Genomic DNA, 17,855 nt, shown 5'->3' with positions numbered 1-17,855 from the left:
GCGCAGCGCGGAATGAGGCGGAGAGTCACCTTTCCACGGACACACGCGCATATACCGCGACCCTTGATGGGGAAAAACATGCAATTTAAATTCAGCTCAACTGACATTTTACGCACATTTTACGCACAAAAGCACGTGGCATTCCCAAGCCCCAAAATAATGACTAATTTAACACCCGCGCGTGACTCCGTAGGCTTTGATTATCCACCTCTGAGGAGAAGAAATACATTATTTGAGTGCTGCAGGTGACCTTGTGTAGGCCACGTAAATCTATATAAGGGAGAGGGAGAGATCCACCTGCTGAAATATGCATCAAAGCCCCCCCTCTCTCTTTGAATTCATGTCCGCACATTGTGAGGAGGCGATCGATTTCTCGGAGGCCGGGGATGATGTGATTATTGGCTTCATTATAATGAAATAATCAGAAGATCAATTGGGTGAATCTGACGAGATCATGCTGGTAGAAAGTGCGGATGTGTGACGACACGTTCACTTGAAAATGTTACAGATTTGGAAATAAAAATCTAATGGATAAGCCTGTAAGCACGTGCGCGGTCACCAAGTTCCAGCGCTGGACGGATCACACAGAAACGCGTAGAAATGTTCAGGAAAAAAACAAAATGTTTACCAGAGGATGGAGCTGTGAGTTTGCGTATATGTATGTGTATATTTGAGTGTGTGTTGGGGGGAGAGGAAGGGGGGGTTGGAGACGGAGAGGGGAGGGAAGACGGGTAAGGGAAAGGGGGGGCTGGGTATCTCACAGTCTGTCTCCCGGCCAAAGCGCTCCGCCGTGCCAGAGTGCGTTCAAGCTGCGCGGTGTCGGACCAAAACCACCGAGGTTCCCAAAATAAACTGATCAGCGCGCGCACACCGACTGGATACACGCGGAGAAAGACCGAGCGGTGGACAGAGAGCGATACACGCCGGCGGATGGAGGAGCAGCGCCAGAGAAAAGACACCACAGCGCGATAGGAACGGGGCTCCCCCTTTTTGTCGCTCTCCGTTGAAGAGGAAACCGGAGGACTGGCGCACTGATAGATATGGACTCTCGTTTATTTTTCTATCGATTTTGCTTTAATTAGTGACCCCCGCAAGAGAAAGGAGAGAGATACAGCGAGGGGAGGAGAGGGAGGAGCGAAAGTCAGAGAGGGGGTGCCTGCGTAGCCTTACTTTATTATTTGATTATTTCTGTCTTTTGCCAAATAATGTTTTTTTATTATTAAGTCGCTTTATGCGCGTGTATTCTTCAGACCAGCCAGCTACAAACCAAATCTTTACAACCAAAAAGAAGAACTCCAGTCTTATGCGGACAGTTTTCCCCATTTTTCCTTTCCGAGGATTCACGGGTGGACAGTGCTCGAGACTTTTAATGACAGTACAGGAGGAGAAATCCATCTTATCCAAGCCCAAACCAAAGCAGAGCCGGACGGACACAGCGAGCCGCTGCGATCTTTACGCACAGCTGTCTGGACACAATAAACTGAGCCCGATTGTGTCTGTGTTGAAAAGAGAGAAGCTCCGACTGCACTAGATTCACATGGGTGCGATGTTAACAGATATCCAACGGCCAGTCACCCTGCAAGCTGCATTAGCCTGTATGGATGAACACTGGTAGCTTTATTTATATCCCAAAGCCAAACGGTGTCCGCTGCGCGCCCCGCAGATCGCCGTGTGTTTGATCTGCCGGACTCCGAGGAGGCTCAAGTCAAAGGACCACAGCATCCATCCGTGTACCAGAGCTGTAGAAAATCTAACATTAGACAAATGTGAATCTGTTGAGGTAAAGACTCGATTCACGGAAGAAATAAACAAACACTTGATCTCTTTTTTTTTTTCCCCCGACACCGTCCCAGCATCCTCACCAGCGGCTGTCCACAAACCTGGAGAGCAAACGAAGACAGGCCAAAGAACGACAGCTGGACGGCAGATAAGAGGAGAAGAAAAGTGAGACTAAGATAAAAAAAAAAAAAAAGCAACGGCCACCAGGTCGACAGAGGACCATGTTTGTCCCCCTGCCGGTCCCCTTCGTCTTTCAGAGAACAGCGTCAGACTTCAGCGCCTGGAGACTCAAGTCCTCGCTGGCTCCGCGGACCAGCCCCGGTAAGCTGCCTCCGCGCGGGTCCCTTTCTCTCCACACTGCTCCTACACAAAGAATCAGCCCCGCTCAGAACCTCACGTCCTTTTTCCTGCTAAATTTAGCAACAATTCTGCACATTTTTTATCATTATTTTGCCTCAAATTCCTCTGCCGCTCAGTGGAGGTTAAATGTAAAAAAAGACGAATTAATTACATGTAAATATTCTAATTCTCTACGTGATAAAACCCACATAATTTACAGACTTTCCATGTTTTTTCTTTCTTAAAAAAATCTGCCAGTGTTCAGATTATTTTAAGGAAACTTCTTTGAATTTTTAATGATTCTTCAAAAACTAATTTTTCTGCTTTGTTTTAAATTACTGAAATGATTTTAGCGAAGTGGCCGAAAGTTTAAAAACTACATATACAAGTTCAAAACGGTGTATTTTCCCATTTCCTCAATAAGGAAATTAGTAATTGCACCAGTTTGACCAGAACACTTACTTGCACTCAAATCCAAGATGTAAAACACCCAAAATTGGATGCATGAATATTTGGCTCATTAGCATCCATCACAGTCCCACAGAAGCGCCACACTCCATCCATCTCATCCTCCATCCCATCTGTGTCTCCTCCAGCCTTTCTTGGTGGGGTTTGGGGGTGATATTCATGGCCATCTATTGATCCGGATCCATTGATCCCTGACTGGGCCCACATTGGGAAAAACGAGAGTCTGAGTTGGCTGAGGGAGAAAGTTTTCCAACAGCAGAGATGATGCGAAAAGGGAAGAAAGGGATGTTTTCTAAGAGATTAAGTATTAAAATCTCTGGCAAAAACTGCTAAAAATTGGACTTTATTATCTGATTACTGCAGGGACTTAGAGTGGGTCTGTCAATCAATACCTACTGACTATAATGACCTGTTTTAATACCTCATATTCACTATAAAGTTGCTTGTGACCAATAATTGCAATGCTTTTGGTGATAGTTTCTGCCACCGTAATGTTCCTCTAAAACAGTGCTTATACTCTGTGATATTTCCAGTTTTCTTCGAGTATCCAGGTCTAAATGTGACGTGTTTAGGTCACTTTTCAGACTGCAGCTCGTGTTGCTCTTTCATATTTGAGTTTTATTGTTTTTGCTTTCCTGATTTTGCTTTAACTCGCCTGCTTTCTGGGAATTTTAAAACGTTTTGGTCACATTTCCAACTAAATCCCAGCGTGTGTTTGAGGCTTCATCCAACCAGGTGGAAGCCTCAGAAGACATATTGTGTGTGTGTGTTCATGCTGATCCATGCCGAGCCGTGCTGGGGTAATTCAGGCTATCACCCTAAGTAGGTGTCAGGAGGAGAAAAACGGTTGAGGTTTTAATGAGAGCTGCTTCTGGCCGCTTTGACAGCGACATATAACCGCTAGCTTCTGTTTAGGGGGGGAGGGGTCAATTTCTCTGCTGGTCCGCTAAGAAATTAAAGCAAAAGAGCTGATGGGAGAACAAGGAGGAGGGAGCGAATGAATGATTGAGTGAATAAGAGAATGACTGAGTGCATAAATGAATAATAAATGAACGAGAGGGTTAAAGTATCGGCATATTAACAGGTGACAGAAATGGTGAATTTCACGAAAGAAAGCAGAGGAAAAAAGAAGTGACTGAGAGGGGAAATAATGAATAATTTAATAGTTAAAATAAATACAAAACACAGCACAATAAAGACTCCATGAAGGAATCTGTCACTTTGATAACAGTGGAGGAGAGGGGGGGCTGAATGTGTGGATTTATAAATAAGAAGCAGAAATAAATTCAGAAAATGGAAAGAAAAGTGTGTGTGAGGGTGAGCCAGCAGTGTTTCGTCTCTCTGGTGCATTACGTGTGAGGAAATAAAAGGGTCAGAGTGCCTGTACCGGCTGCTTTTTTACTTCAGCACAGCAGTGTGATAAGCAGCCAATACACACGAGAGGAATAAAGCGTGCGAGAGGGCAGACACTCATCCCTCCTTTACCCGGTTGTTTCTTCTCTTTCCTCCATCTTCCATTGATGCTCTCAGGAGGGACAGAGACCCAGAATCCATCCTTTCCTCTTGTTTTTTTTTCATTTCTGTGAAGTCTTCACTTGACGTGAAAATACAAACTTCGCCGTCTTTCTGTCCGCCTCGCTCCCTGCAGACAGCGGGGTGGTTGAATTGGATTTGCCTTGTGTGGTTTGGTCGGGCCCCGTAAGCCACTTTAGCTAAGTCCGTTACCCACAATTCTCTGCCTCCCTCTGGTTTGAGGCGTGCGCGCCTGAGATAGGCTGCACCTGTAAGTGTGTGAGCGTCTGGGTGTGTTTGCTTTAGAGCGAGCACAGACGGGGTGTCAAAAGTCTGGGATGAGGGGGGGGGGACGGTCCCAAACAGCAGACGCTAGCAGACAGTGGCTCTGCAGTGGATCTGAACCGAGGGCTTATGGGCTTTTTTTTTTTGTCGGCTCGACTCTTAAACTGTGTTGAAACTACTAACCTCAGCTCAGCTGCACACACTGAAACACTTTTTAAAAAAACCGCTGGAGGGAATTCTGATTATATGTTATTTACATGTACAAAATGCCTCATTTCTTCATATATTTCCTGGAAAATATTAGATGGATGCTGTGAATTACTGAAACGTGTGCAAACATATATATATATAGATACAGAAAAACGAGGCAAAAGCAGAGTTTGTACAGTTTTAAAGTGAATATTTGGTCTGAACCAAGTAATATGCCAAGTTTTCAGCTAATAGCTCTTTGGGAATCACCTTGTTGCTGCAGAAATCCTATTTTCTGTCTGTCAAACTGTGTTTTCTTTGCTGTTTTTCATAGATGCAGCTAAAGAAATGGGAACAAATGATGTGTCTTTGTGACAGGCTGCTGGTAACAAAGTGCCTAAAGATCCAGTTTAAAATGGCTTCTTTGCCAAGTTGTCTGTTAAGTGTCGACACAACACTGGTTCAGCCCTTGAGTTAGGAGCCTTTTTTCTGCCTGAATGGCTCATAGGTCAGAGTTAAGTGGCTTAACAAAGAGGAAAATGAGTGGAAATGAGTGGAAAAGCAGAAAGTGTCTAAAGAAAAACTATGAAAGACCTTCAGAAAATACTGTAGATTTGTGTTTGGAGACTTGAGTTGTGGCACCTGACAGTAAATCCTCTGGTTCATCACCTTTTTCACCTCTCACACTAACGGAAATCCAGTTTATGGTCAGTTTGATCCCAAATTGTTTGAGAAATGCCCACTAATTAACAATCCTTTAACTGGTGAAGTATGCAGATAATCCACAGGTCGAGGCGTTTCTTCCCCCATGTGAACATGTTCCTACTTCAGCATATTTCCAGTAACAGCCAAACTAATGTAAATCAACACAGAAGAGAAAGGAGAAGCTGATCTTTCCAGCTAAACATTCAGCATCAGATCCTCCTGTTCGGTGCAGCACACGGGTCTGATCAGAGGGTTTCAGAGGGGACCTGTAGCTGCAGCCCAACAAAGGAAATCTAAATGCTCTTTTATTTTATCCGCACCACTGTAAAATCCTCCAGGGCCCATATAAAACTGAGAGATGCCTTATTTATGTTGGCTGCTCCGTTCATGTCAGCCTCTGGTCCGACCCGTTCACTTCCAGCCGCTTGTCTGCACTGTTGAGACGTCACAATCGAACAAAAATACTATTTAAATATTAAAAAAACGCCACAAACAAAGCTTATTATGATGGTCACAGATTACCACGGCAACGAAACGCTGCAACACGAAAAGTTGTATTCCTTTAACGACGCTGCAGAGAAACTTTTATTGCTAAGTTCAAAGCAGAGACCTGCTGCCCACACATGCACAGGCCTTCACACGTGCACACGTGCACACACACACACACACACAGTGCCCCCGTGCTTGCTGATAACTGCCTCCCTCACACCCAGGATCTTCACCTCGCAGAGCCCAGGAGGGGGTTGTGGTGTCTGGGCAGCACCAGGCTGAGCCTGAGCAGAACCCACCGTGCCTCCATTAATTGGCTTTCAATGTGTGTGTGTGTGTGTGTGTGTGTGTGTGTGTGTGCATGTGAAAGCGCTCTTTTTGTGCAGTTGCAGGTTTGTTTAGTGTTTTATTTATTTAAAAATCCGCTCGGTTGGGGAGCTGCTTTTGTGAGGATGAACACACGGGTGTGTTCCTCTGAATGTGTGTAAATGAGCTGCAATACAGTGTGTGTGTGTGTGTGTGTGTGTGTGTGTGTGTGTGTGTGTGTGTGTGTTTATGGAGAGAGCAGAAAATGAATGCATATCACAAACTCACGTGTGTGTGAAGTCCTGTGTGTGCGCAGGCAGGTAGACGATTCAATAATTGCACGTTGAGGTCAGTTATGGATCTTTCCGGCATGTGTGGTAAACCACAAGAAGCTCATAGCTGCCCATTGTGTGAGTGGTTTTAACCTTCCACCAGTATTGATTAGCCAGCATTGACTTCTCTCCCACCATCCCACGTGTGCGCGTGTGTGTGTGTGCATGAGAGTTTGTTGTTTGGAGCTGGATTGGGACTGTGTGTGGTGACATGAACAGTTGCCACGGATGTGTAGGAATGCAACAAAGTGTGCAACACCTGCCTTGATATGCACGCCTGTGTGTGTGCGTGAATCAGGTTTTTAAGGGGCGGCGTTGGCGGCGAGTCTCTGTGTTAACGTGATTGCGAATGACAAAGCGTCCAGGCGGGTTTGTTAGCTCCATAATGGGGAATCAATAGACACAACACAGATGTCAATACAACATGCTTTATTGCATTAAGCTGCCTCACTCCCACCCTGGGCTTTGAAACACACACACACACACACTCAGAAACTCCGTCTGAGGACGCATCTGTCGCTGCAGTTTGAGATGCATGCAGGTGTTAGTTAATCGCATCTCTTTACATGTTTGTGAGTCAGTAACACGCTGCTCAGTGCTCATAATTAGCATTTAGCGAGTCGTGCTCATTCGTGTTTGAAGTAAAGCTGAAAACGATGAAACTCGCGTGTCTCCGTCACGTTTCTGAGCGTTTTTCATCAGCTTTGATCAGTGTTGCATCGTTGTTCTTCTTTGAAAGGGCCACAAAGCTTATAATCGGCCATCGGGAACATCTGGATTCAACTTAACTGCGTCAGACCCCGTCTTATAAGGATGATTTAACATGTAGAATTAGTGTTGGTGCTCGGCTCGGTCTGATTGATTGTTGAGCTTTCTACATTCTGTTGTCGTTGGCTTTGTTATTTATTGATGCACAAAGCTTAAATGTTTAATAAAAGCATGCATTTGCTCAATAATCCAGACTATTCAAAAGGTAAAAAGAGGTTTGGTGAACAAGAACCCTGTAAAGTTGCTGAGTGTGCAACAATAACAGCTCAGTGAGGACAAAAATACTTATTTTAATAACTATGTTTCTATCAGGATCTAATCGCTTTGCTAAATGAATCATAGTTTGTTTTTACCTTAGAATGAACCACATCATGTCTTTCTGCACAGAACAGCCACGTTGCTGCCATAAAAGGGAGGTAGAAGAAGAGCACTGTGCAGGAGGGGAGGCAGAGAAGAAGAAAGTGGAGGAATTAGTCGTTCTGTCTTTGTGAGAAGTGGAGAAATGGAGGATCATATGTGTTAATGGAAGAGCAGGCAATGCTAGAAGAGTTGGAATAACAGCCAGCTGGACCTCTTCTTGTTGTTCAAGTCCAGTTACTATTGAATTTGGGACAGACAAAGGCACAAATGTGGGGTAAACATTAGGGTCGGCTGTCCCTGATGAGGAATAAAAGGCTTTGAAGTGCAGCTGAAGTTGCTTTTTTTCTTTATTTAACCTCCTCGCTGAACAGTGCTGAGATGGTTGCTACCTTAAGCTTGACCGCTGGACTTTAAATTAACTTTTATGCGTTTTATTTGCAACTTTATTGAAGTTTTAAAAAGGCTATGTCAGATATTTCCTCCCACACACCTCTTAAAACCAATGTGGAGCTTTCATTGTGCAGATGTGGAACTGTCACGGCTGGTGTTTGTGGATATATCATCTCTTCCCACGTGCACAAACCTGTGTACGCAGCACTGAAAACACACACACACACACACACCTTTTGTTTTTGTCACAGCTAATAAACCCCATTTCACCTCATGGACACCACCTGCTGAGCACATATGAAGCAAAAGTCTCCACATCCGAAAACGGTTCTCTGAACTCTGCTTCCCCTCGCCGCTGTCCGTGCGTCGGTCCATCCAACTGGCTCATACTCCCATTGTTACCGTGGAAACATTCATAGGCCATTAGACACACGCAGAAGGAAAAGAGTCCAGGTAAACGCGGCCCTCCTCCACACATAAAACACATGCATGCTGCATTGGACAGTCAACTTGATGGTTGCCCTTAATGGTCCCAAAGACCATTAAGGGCCAAATTGGCTGTACTCAGGCTATGTCTGACTGCCCCATGTGTTCTGCTCTCTTTGGGTATGTAATCAGCAATCATACATCATTGTGTATCTGCAGCCATTTGTGAGTACATCCCCAGCATGTCTGTCCATGGAAACATGAGTACTATGTGCACTTCTTAAGTAGTCATGCTTTGTGTGTGTGTGAAATTGGTGTTTCCCTAATGGCTTCGCTGCTCGTGTGTGTGTTTATACGACCAGTGTCCATTTTACACTTCCGCTAAATAATGAATAGTGGCCACAGCAGGGGACCTTTTTTGGTTTAACTCCGATGTGCACCCTTAATCGAATGCACTCGGTGTGCACGGGCCCTTTGTCCAACAAGGTGTGTGTCGATAGGCTTTCTCCTCGGTCCACATAGACGCCATAAAGAACCTTGTGCCTATTCATTCACCTCATAGCTCACATTCTTCCCCTCCTGTTTTTCGCTGTAATTCCCGGCCACGGCCTGCCGTGCAGCCTGGTGTGCTCCACCAGAAGATGGGGGAGGCCAAAAGAAAGAGGAACACGTGTTAGAGAACGGCGGGAAGGCTGGTCTGAGGTCAGGACCGATGCTCAGCTGCTAATGAAGCAGAATAATTTGGTTTCACACAATACGTGAATCTATGTGTGTTAGTGAGGCTAAACACAAGCAAATAACCCACAAAATCAACTAATTACGCAACTTTACTGCCGTTTTAGAGGTTTTTATACCTTCTGTGAATGTGATTTTATTCACATGGTTTCACTCGTGTTGACACCTTATTTAAAGCAGGACAAACTTTAGTCATATGTGTGAAGTCACACTAACTTTCTGATCCAAATCTGAAGCCTTTCCTGCATCTTCATCATATTTATCTGCAGCTGATGCAGTGGGCTGATGGATTAAACAGGGAAGTTGCCAGTTTAAAGCCTTTTCTGGCCTTTTAGGAGCCTTAATGAGCCGTTAGATTATTTAAGGATTGTTCGTAGTTAAGTCATGGTTTTTGCAAAGGGACATTTTTCAGTACTTTCTCCAACATGGGAGTTTTCTGCCTTTGGTGAGAGGCAGTCGGGATCTCTGCATCAGCCGTGCGTTCTGCTAAAACTCGAGGGTCATAACTCGATTCACATCGACAGTAACGGCAGATAACTTCGGTCTTGTGGAGAGAACCATCTGGCAGGGTTTTGAGGATGAACTTCCCATTCAACAGACTCTTTTATTGAGCCATTTTAGCCAAATCCCTTCTTGATTTCCTAAACTAACGGGCGGTTCAATTGTCAACCAAAAAAATGGAAATCTGAGATCTGCAGACTTTAGGTTTTTGGTGTAAAACTCCACTAAGATGCTCAGAATTTAAGTTGAACCTTAATTTCTGAGCGTTTAAGATGTGCTCAGCTTGGGAAACTGTCATGAAACTTTAAAACCCTTTAAATATTCTTAAAAAGCCACAAAATCTGAGTCCGAAGGCTGCGAGGATGTTGAGATTGTGGTGGAAAAAGACCACGGTCATCCCAAAAGCCTGCATTCATCCCCCGTCTCTGGTTCATACACCAAAACAACTCGTTACTACCCGTTTAAATCCAGGAAAAGAAGATTTTTTTGCCTTAGAATGAAACCCGATCACATGTTAGAAAGCTCCAGAAGTGCTGCAGCCACTAAAGAAAAGAAAGTCTTAAAAACAGCTAAATCTGTGTCCATCTGCACAGAGAAATCGATTTTTGTTTTCAGCCGGTTGCCCGATTCACCATGAAACCAGGCTGCATGACCAGCAGCCGGTCTCTCTGACCCCGTGTGTTGAATCTTCCATAACAGCGAGTTGGTCAGTTATTTCCCGTTGGCGTGGAGGACAAACAAGCTCACCTCTACGCAGGGAAGTGATCTCAGGCTTGTACTGATGCCAGAGTTGTTATGATTTGCCCGCTGGCCGTAATTATCCCAAAAAAACGCAGCTGTTAAGCAACTTTCTGGAAGTTTGTGTGTTAGGATACGGCTGGCGTGTCGCTGCCCGCTGCTGCAGACGTGCTGCTCTTTTGTGCAAATATCTTGTTTCCCTGCTTGCATAAATGGAAGGACCAGAGCTTTGGGAGAGCTCCTGTCCTCCTTCACAGCTTTCTGACACAATGAAACCTTTCTGTGGGAGTAAACTCATCTCAATGCGAGCTTTTGCCACCTCAAAGGTGTCGGACTTGTATAGAGATTAAATTGACACGGCCGTGGATAAGCAGAACGGCAGCGTGTGTGTGTTCCTGCGGCCGTGAGCGCGCTCTCGTCTCTGAGTGTTTGCATGTTTATGTACGCCGCTGTAATGCAATCTCACCCTTTGTGGCGCCGCGGGGACGTTTGACGCTCGCCAACGTGGTTTGTGTCGAGTAAACCACACACAGCGAGCCTTTTGCATGCCTGCAGTGGTGAGTGTGTGCGTTCCTCAGCAAAATGAGTCCCTGCAGCCAACAATGTGTTTCTTCCCGCCGCTGATACATTTAGCTAATAAAGTCAGATGACAAAAGTGGGGTTAGTTAGATTGGATTCCACCTCTTTTGTCTCCTCTCCCCATCCGTCCGTCCCCTTGGTTGGTGGTCAGTGCTGTTTTGGGGAGGAGGGCAGATTCAGACCCCCCAATTTAATTTAGCAGACAGGAGTTATGGTAATGAACTTGGGGCAGAGAGAAGGGGGCTTAAGATGAGAGGGAAGGATGGATCGGAGGGAGGGGCAGGGGTCCCCCCCGTTTACCTTAGAAACACCACGTCCTTCCTGTCCTTCCTGCCCACAACCCCTCCCTCCATTGAGCCCGTCTTATTGAGGGGCCGGCGGTTACTGTGAAGGGTTTTTAGTGAAACAAGTAATATAATGCAGGGTGGTGTGTGTGGTGGGCTGACGGGGGGGGGGGGGCATGTATGCACAGAGACAGAAGTAAAGTGACAACAATGGAGGATGGAGAGTGAAAGGAATTGTTGGGGAGGGGGGGGGGGGGGGGGGGCGGTGGACAGTCCGGCCCTTTTTAATAAATTTGAGTGCTCTGGTTAGTGCTTCAATCTCCTGTACTCAACTAACCCACTGCCCACATTACACACAAACACACACACACACGACCAAATCACATGCACTTACACTCTGTGACTCATTTTCACCCACATATGCTGTCGCCAGACTACAAGCTCAAGGGCTTTTAGAAGGTGTTTTTGCCAGATTGTACAGCTGATGCTGCTCCTAATTGAACTATCTGAGCACAAAAAAAGGAAGAAATACAAAAGTGTGGCTTGTGTATTCCCTGTTTTTCATGTGAATTTACACTTTTTCCTCATCTTTTCAACTTTTTGCCACGTTTTTTCTTCCTCCGTTGACTTAAATGCAACAGACGAATAAATCAGACGAAGCAGCGGTGATGCACGGTGAAGCTCTCCACTCCAGGGCCTGGGCGGCTTGTGTATACTGCATCTAACGCATATAGTGAATCCATTTTGGGAGGTTTCTGAGTGCCTGGTAAATTAAAATAGAAAGAAATGCCCTACTGGCCCTGTACCTTGCAATTCATGGTCCATTTTGGCGTTTGAAGGTGTAATTTTCTTATTCGTCAAAGATAACTGGCCCAGCAGCTGCAGTGGGGTTTAATAGCAGAAAATCTTTGGCCTGTCAGAAACATCACCGGCAAACAGCAGGTTTTTGTCTCAGCCGCTCAGATGGAAAGAGCCTCTTTATAGACCAATATTTAACACTCATTCAGAGTGCAACTGTGGAAACCGCTGCACGGAGTCTGAATGCTGCGTGGTCAAAGACGAGCTGGGTTTTGTGCATTATAGGCGTTCGTCCTTGGTGTCGCTGATGCTGCTTCTGCTGAAACCCGGCGAGATCAGGGCCGTTCAAAAGGAACAAAATGCACGAGTGAAATCACAAAGCTAAGTAGTATTCAGAGGGAGATAAGTGGGAGCATTACACCACTTCTGTGAGGGTATAAGAGTGTACAATGTTATTATAGGCCAAGTGTAGCTAAAGTAGCTCACAATTACAACCACGTATAGTATTTAATCTGAAGAGATACTGCTTTAACATCTCTGTGCAGGTACTCCAGGTGCAGGTAGCCATCCATTCAGTTATCAAGCGATATGAAGCTCATTTTGTGGACTAAAAGGTGTAATAAACTTTTAGAGGAAAGTAAGTACCCCATCCAGGTCTTCAGAGGCAGCAAACTGAGCAAACAGCCACCTTCTCTGAAGGAACGGCCCAAAAACATCTTGACCAGATGCCTGAACCATCCCAGCTGACCTGAAAGTACCCATCAGGCATGTTTCCTTTATGTGGTTTGGAGCAAAGAAAGGAAACGGAGACGATGCAAGCTGGGTTTTTGTTTTTTATTAGTCAGAAGATGTAGAAAATAAAATTATTGCACGTTTATACGCTCACTTTAGCTGTTTTTTTTTTTTGTCTTGATGCACATCCGGAGTAGAAGAAGCAAAGATCAAAATAACCTGCGTCACCAGCTGTTTCCACATGGCTAATCTTCCCAGATATGATACAATACTCCCAGAGTAATTACTGTGGAAGGACTCTGTCCATTTTCCTCTGGTGGATGTCCACCGCAGCTGTTGTTGGTTTGTTTCCTCTTTGGACAGCGACTACTTCTCCCGAGTTAAAACCGCTCAGATTTGCTCTGATAGCGAATGGAACCTGGACTAAATCTTTGGAGGTTTGGTGGCGATCAGACGAGGCCGCTGCAGGATAATTAACGACTTCTTTTGCCTATTCAAAGCCGCAGACCTTTTCTTTTTCACTGGCATCATGTAAAGCGCCTCAGTTGGACCGTGAAGTTGCCGTGCTGAGCATCTCTGCTCAGGAGCCAGACACACTTACTCAGTTTTGAACACATAATCGTCTTCACAAGCTGCGGATCCAATCTCTTCCACATACAGTTCACACACATTTACTACATCAGATAAAAGGGAAAAACAGTTTTTTCTTCACCCTGTTTTCTCCCCTCCCGACGCTCCTCCTTATCGCTGCCCCCCTTCTCTTCTTCTTTATCCTCTTTTATTATCCTCTGCTTTTTTTTCCCCAAAGCAGAGGAGTGCTCAGTCCAGAAATGAAATTAATCTGTTGTACTACACCCCCCTCCTTCTCCTCTTCTTCCTCCCTGCTTTGCCTCCTCCTCCTGCATCTCAATCTCATTCTCCCTGTGCTCTGTGGGGAGGATTGGACTTGCTTTAACCTCTTCATATTGGATATGAATCTGTTAGCCTGCTTGGCCTTCTTTCTAACTCTCCCCACCTTAAATTTCACACACGCAGAAGTCTGTGTACTCTCTGTCACACTTATTTACGCACGTGCACTCGCACACTTCATTCCACGCAGATATCCAAACAAATCTTAGTAAAAAATCCCAATCCTCACGTGCACACACACACACACATGCATGTTGACATCTCTGACAAACCGTTCTGAAGCGGGTTTCTCCCGGTGCTTCAATCAAAGCCATTGATATGAATCTGGGCTGTTTTCTTCATGCTGGCAGCAGCAGCAATATAGCAGCTGTACTTTTTAGCAGCGACACATCTTTCATCAGGGCCTGCGCCTTGAAAATGGCTGTTTACAGCTGCCCCTTCTCCTTTTATTCCAGCCACTTCCACATAGAAACAGGCAATATTACAGGATTTTAGCTTTGGCCTTGGCTGAACCATCCTGCCTTATTAGTGGGGATATGGAATGAATGAGAGAGGCCCCATGCTTCATATGAGAAAGGAAGGCAGGGAGATGCATGGAGGGAGAAATGGGGGATGAAAGAGAGAAATGTGGGTTGTGAGCGAGGTTCTCCTTAATGGTTCCCCCTCGGGGTTTTAGCAGCCATGCCAGCTCGTGCAGCCACAGTGAAATGGTGAAGATGCTCTCCCTCCTCCGGTATGAATATGGTAAATCCGCTGTCCGCTTGGCGGCACGATTCTTTCCAAGAAAATGGCCCTGTGTCTGCATCCCTCGGGGGTATAAGCAGAGGAGATCTGCATTTAGGCCCAGCACTCACTCCCTTTCTGCTGTCTCGGGGTTTGAAAGGATCCCGTCAGCCCCAATCCGCCCATCTCTCTCACAGCAGCAGCAGCAGCGGCAGCACGGCTGAAACATGGTGGCTGGAGCTGCACGGCCACCTGCATGCTGGCTTCTACATGCACGCAGACGCAGAGTCTCACTTACTGGGTGAGGTCCATTTCGCTCGTGTCAGCCTCAGGCGGGCAGGAATCACTGACGGCCATCATCATGTTCTGTTACACGCACGCTCACGTGCACACGAGCCTGTTTGGTGCTGCCAGCTCTGCAGCTCCAGCCTTGTCGGGGTCAGAGAACATTGTTGGATGGCAGCTCACTCAGACGGTCTGTCAGTCATCCATTACTGGAGGAGACAAAACATTCAGTTTATTTGCACCTAGTTGGCCTTGGTGGTACAGATGGGAGATACTGATCCGATCGAACTGTGCTGCCTTTCTGTCAGAAACGTGACAGGCAAAGGCTGTCTGCGAGTGCTTATTTTTCTGACAACTTTTTACTTTTTCCCTCTACTTTCTCAACATAATTACCAGCATTTTATGCTCCAAACGTTTCACAACAGGGTTTTACTTTATTTTCAATGCACTTCATGCATTGGCTTTCTAAATTTAGCATCTTTATATCGGTTTAACTTGATGGGAACGTCTACAAATGATGATCTCTTCTTGTATCCATCGGCACATGACAGACGTAACAATCCGTAACTAAACGGAGAACATGGAGACGAGAATATGTGACGAGAGGAGCCAACAGCAGCAGATTCTGAGCAGCAGGTTGATCCGCACCTTGAATACTTCAGCTGTGGGAAGTCGTTCACAGTTTATTATCTTTATTTTTGAAGCCGGAGAGGTTGGATGTTCTTAAAATGATATTAAGATGTGAGGATCGATTTGCTTTGCAGGGAAACAGATGGTGAAATTGTTCTTTTTTTTAATTGGTTTCTCTCTGCTTTAATACATTTCAGAGCCTCCACTTCTCCATTTACACTTAAAACATTTGAATGACTTCCTCTACTTGTATCAAAGTCTTCTTTTTTTTTAAGTGGAGTTATGCAATGCTCCTGTACGTATGAGTAGTCGTGTCTTACCTTCAGTGCTCTCAGTTTCAAGAGTCAGAAAATAATCCCGACACTTGAGCCCAGAATACGTTTTTCACCATCTCAACCAACTCAGACCTGGAGAGCTTCAGTTCTGTACGTTTTCACATCCTTTTTCGTGTCATTACACAGTTGCAGGTCAGTGTATCCGCACTTATTAAAGGTCTTATTGCAAAATACCAACTGCAGAACAATCAAAATGAATAGAAAAGCCGGAGCATGAAGCTATCTGACAGGACTCCTGATCGGCGGCGGGATGCCTTCAGCCGCCACCGTGCACGCAGTGATGCAAAGCTGCGGAGACGTGTGCATAGATATGTAGCATTCGCTCAAACCGTGGTGAAACCTTTCAGGTGTGACTCGTTTGAGGTGAAGAAAGTCCGGTCCTCAAACTGAGAGCGCTCTGACTTCTGCCTGCTGCAGGTGACGAGCTGAAAAAAAGGTTATTTTTACAGTAAAACATGCATCAAAACAACATGAAAACCTTAATTACTTATCAAATGAAATATTCACGAGGGGACAGGTGTTGGAGGTAGAAATTTGTGACCAATCCTGCGACCTCACAGATGAGGGCTGATTTCCCTAATGAGATTGTAGAGGGGTTTTGGTTATTTATTCTGGTTGATTTGAGTTATTTTTGCCAGGATGTGACTCCATCAGCAGCTTTGTTTAGCACTGTTTGGATTAAAGTGTGCGAGGGCGTCCTCTGTCCACGTGTTTGCCCAAATTAGCTTATTGTCCTTCAGCCGCGGCTCATTTGAGCCTCGCGGTGTTTGCATAGTGCATCTGCTTGTATTCATGCTCATATGTGTTCATTCCCAGTCCCTCCTTCCGGGGGTGTGAGGGCCCAGCTCCTCGTGTCATCCTGACCCCCCGTCCTCATCCCCTTTGTCTGCTCGTCAGTTAGGGAGCGGTCCGCGCGGGACTCCGCGAGGCAGGGGGTTGACCTTTACCCTTCACCCCGTAACCCCACCCCTCCTCCTCTCTTTTGCCCCCAACATTTCATATGCAAGCGGCCCCCTTCACCCGCCTATTCTTCTTTCATCTGTCCACGCCCGGCCAGGCTGTTGTGTCAAGTCTCAAGTTCAAGTCCCGGGACAGGCCAGGCCAAGCAGGGTCAGGCCAGACCAGATCTGGCAGGCAGCGAAGATCAGGGGGAGGGGGGGGAACTGGTGTTCGGTTGCTCATTTTTCACCAGGGGTCAGTGAGAGGTGCTTGGCCGGTGTTTTGGGGATGGGCTGGGGGTCATATGCTGGCGTTGGGTCTACTCTTGCAAACGTGTCTGTTGTTACTGACGATTCCATCTGTTACCAGGCCTGGAAGTCTTGTTAGTTTTAGTGAAACAGATTTTGGACTTTTAGAGTCCAGGTAGTTTAAAACAACGTATTTTAAGATATTTGTGGAGGTTAAATAAGGGAAATTCTTCAGATTTCATCCAATCTTTGTATCTTTTAGTATCATATGCATTTATTTTTCTTAGATATAATTCTACCCACCCTTTAAACTATGGGATCATTTAACTCCTTCACAATCTTCAAATCGCTCCTTTTCTGCTCAGAGGCTCCTTTGTCCCCTCATCGAGGGGCCTGTTGTGGGGGTTGATGCGTTCAGGGTCAGGGTCAGGGTCAAGGTGGGAGGGGCTCGGGTCAGCTAGCCAGACGGACACGCAGACGGTGGACTTGACATTGAGTGGATGAGTGGATTAACAAGATTGGGAGGCTCCTGGGTTTAAGTGTATTGTCGGTGAAAGAGGCCCGAAAGTGATGGTTTTAGTTCATATTAGTTTAAGATGAGCAGAATACTTTTGTTCCTGCGTATTGTGAGAGTAGAAATGTCTCGTATCGCATTCAGTTTTTAGTTGTGCTGCAGGAGATGATTGAACCTTTTGTGAGCTTGGACTCCAGCTTAATGCCCTTCCAACGGTTTTATTTTATTCTTTCTAACCGGCCAATTCATGGTTTGTTTTGGAAGGCAGATACGAGTCGTAATGTAACCTCTAAAAAATGAAGTGCATGTGAAAGCATTCACACGTCTGCACACATGCACATTGTCCTTCAGTTTGTAAATGAAATGGTGGATGAATGCAATGATTGAACCATCCAGCGAAAATAACTAAGCTTTCATTAAACAGAAAAATATCTCCTTTCTCCCAGCGGAGCACTGGTTGCCTGCAGAGGACTTCCTGAGATGAATGGACACCCACTCGGTGTGGAATAATGATGATTTTTCATCATTATACCTCACACATTCCTCACAGATTATCT

The 17,855-nt window shown here is 45.6% G+C and overlaps 1 protein-coding gene across 1 annotated transcript in view; it reads left to right on the top strand.

The window, feature by feature from the left end:
- Positions 1 to 1,734: 1,734 nt before the first annotated feature.
- Positions 1,735 to 17,855, top strand: part of pou2f2a (POU class 2 homeobox 2a) — a 59,446-nt gene continuing 43,325 nt past the window's right edge. The window contains exon 1 of the mRNA XM_072371128.1: positions 1,735 to 2,100. Within this exon, the coding sequence (XP_072227229.1) occupies positions 2,001 to 2,100 (100 nt within the window). The 5' untranslated portion in view covers positions 1,735 to 2,000. The remainder of the gene's footprint in view (positions 2,101 to 17,855) is intronic.

This window comes from Leuresthes tenuis, unplaced genomic scaffold (assembly GCF_036924035.1).
Source record: "Leuresthes tenuis unplaced genomic scaffold, fLeuTen1.0.hap1 SCAF_18, whole genome shotgun sequence".
NCBI classification, from domain to species: domain Eukaryota; kingdom Metazoa; phylum Chordata; class Actinopteri; order Atheriniformes; family Atherinopsidae; genus Leuresthes; species Leuresthes tenuis.
Note: the sequence above shows the minus strand (reverse complement) of the source record. Positions and strands in the feature narration are given on the sequence as shown.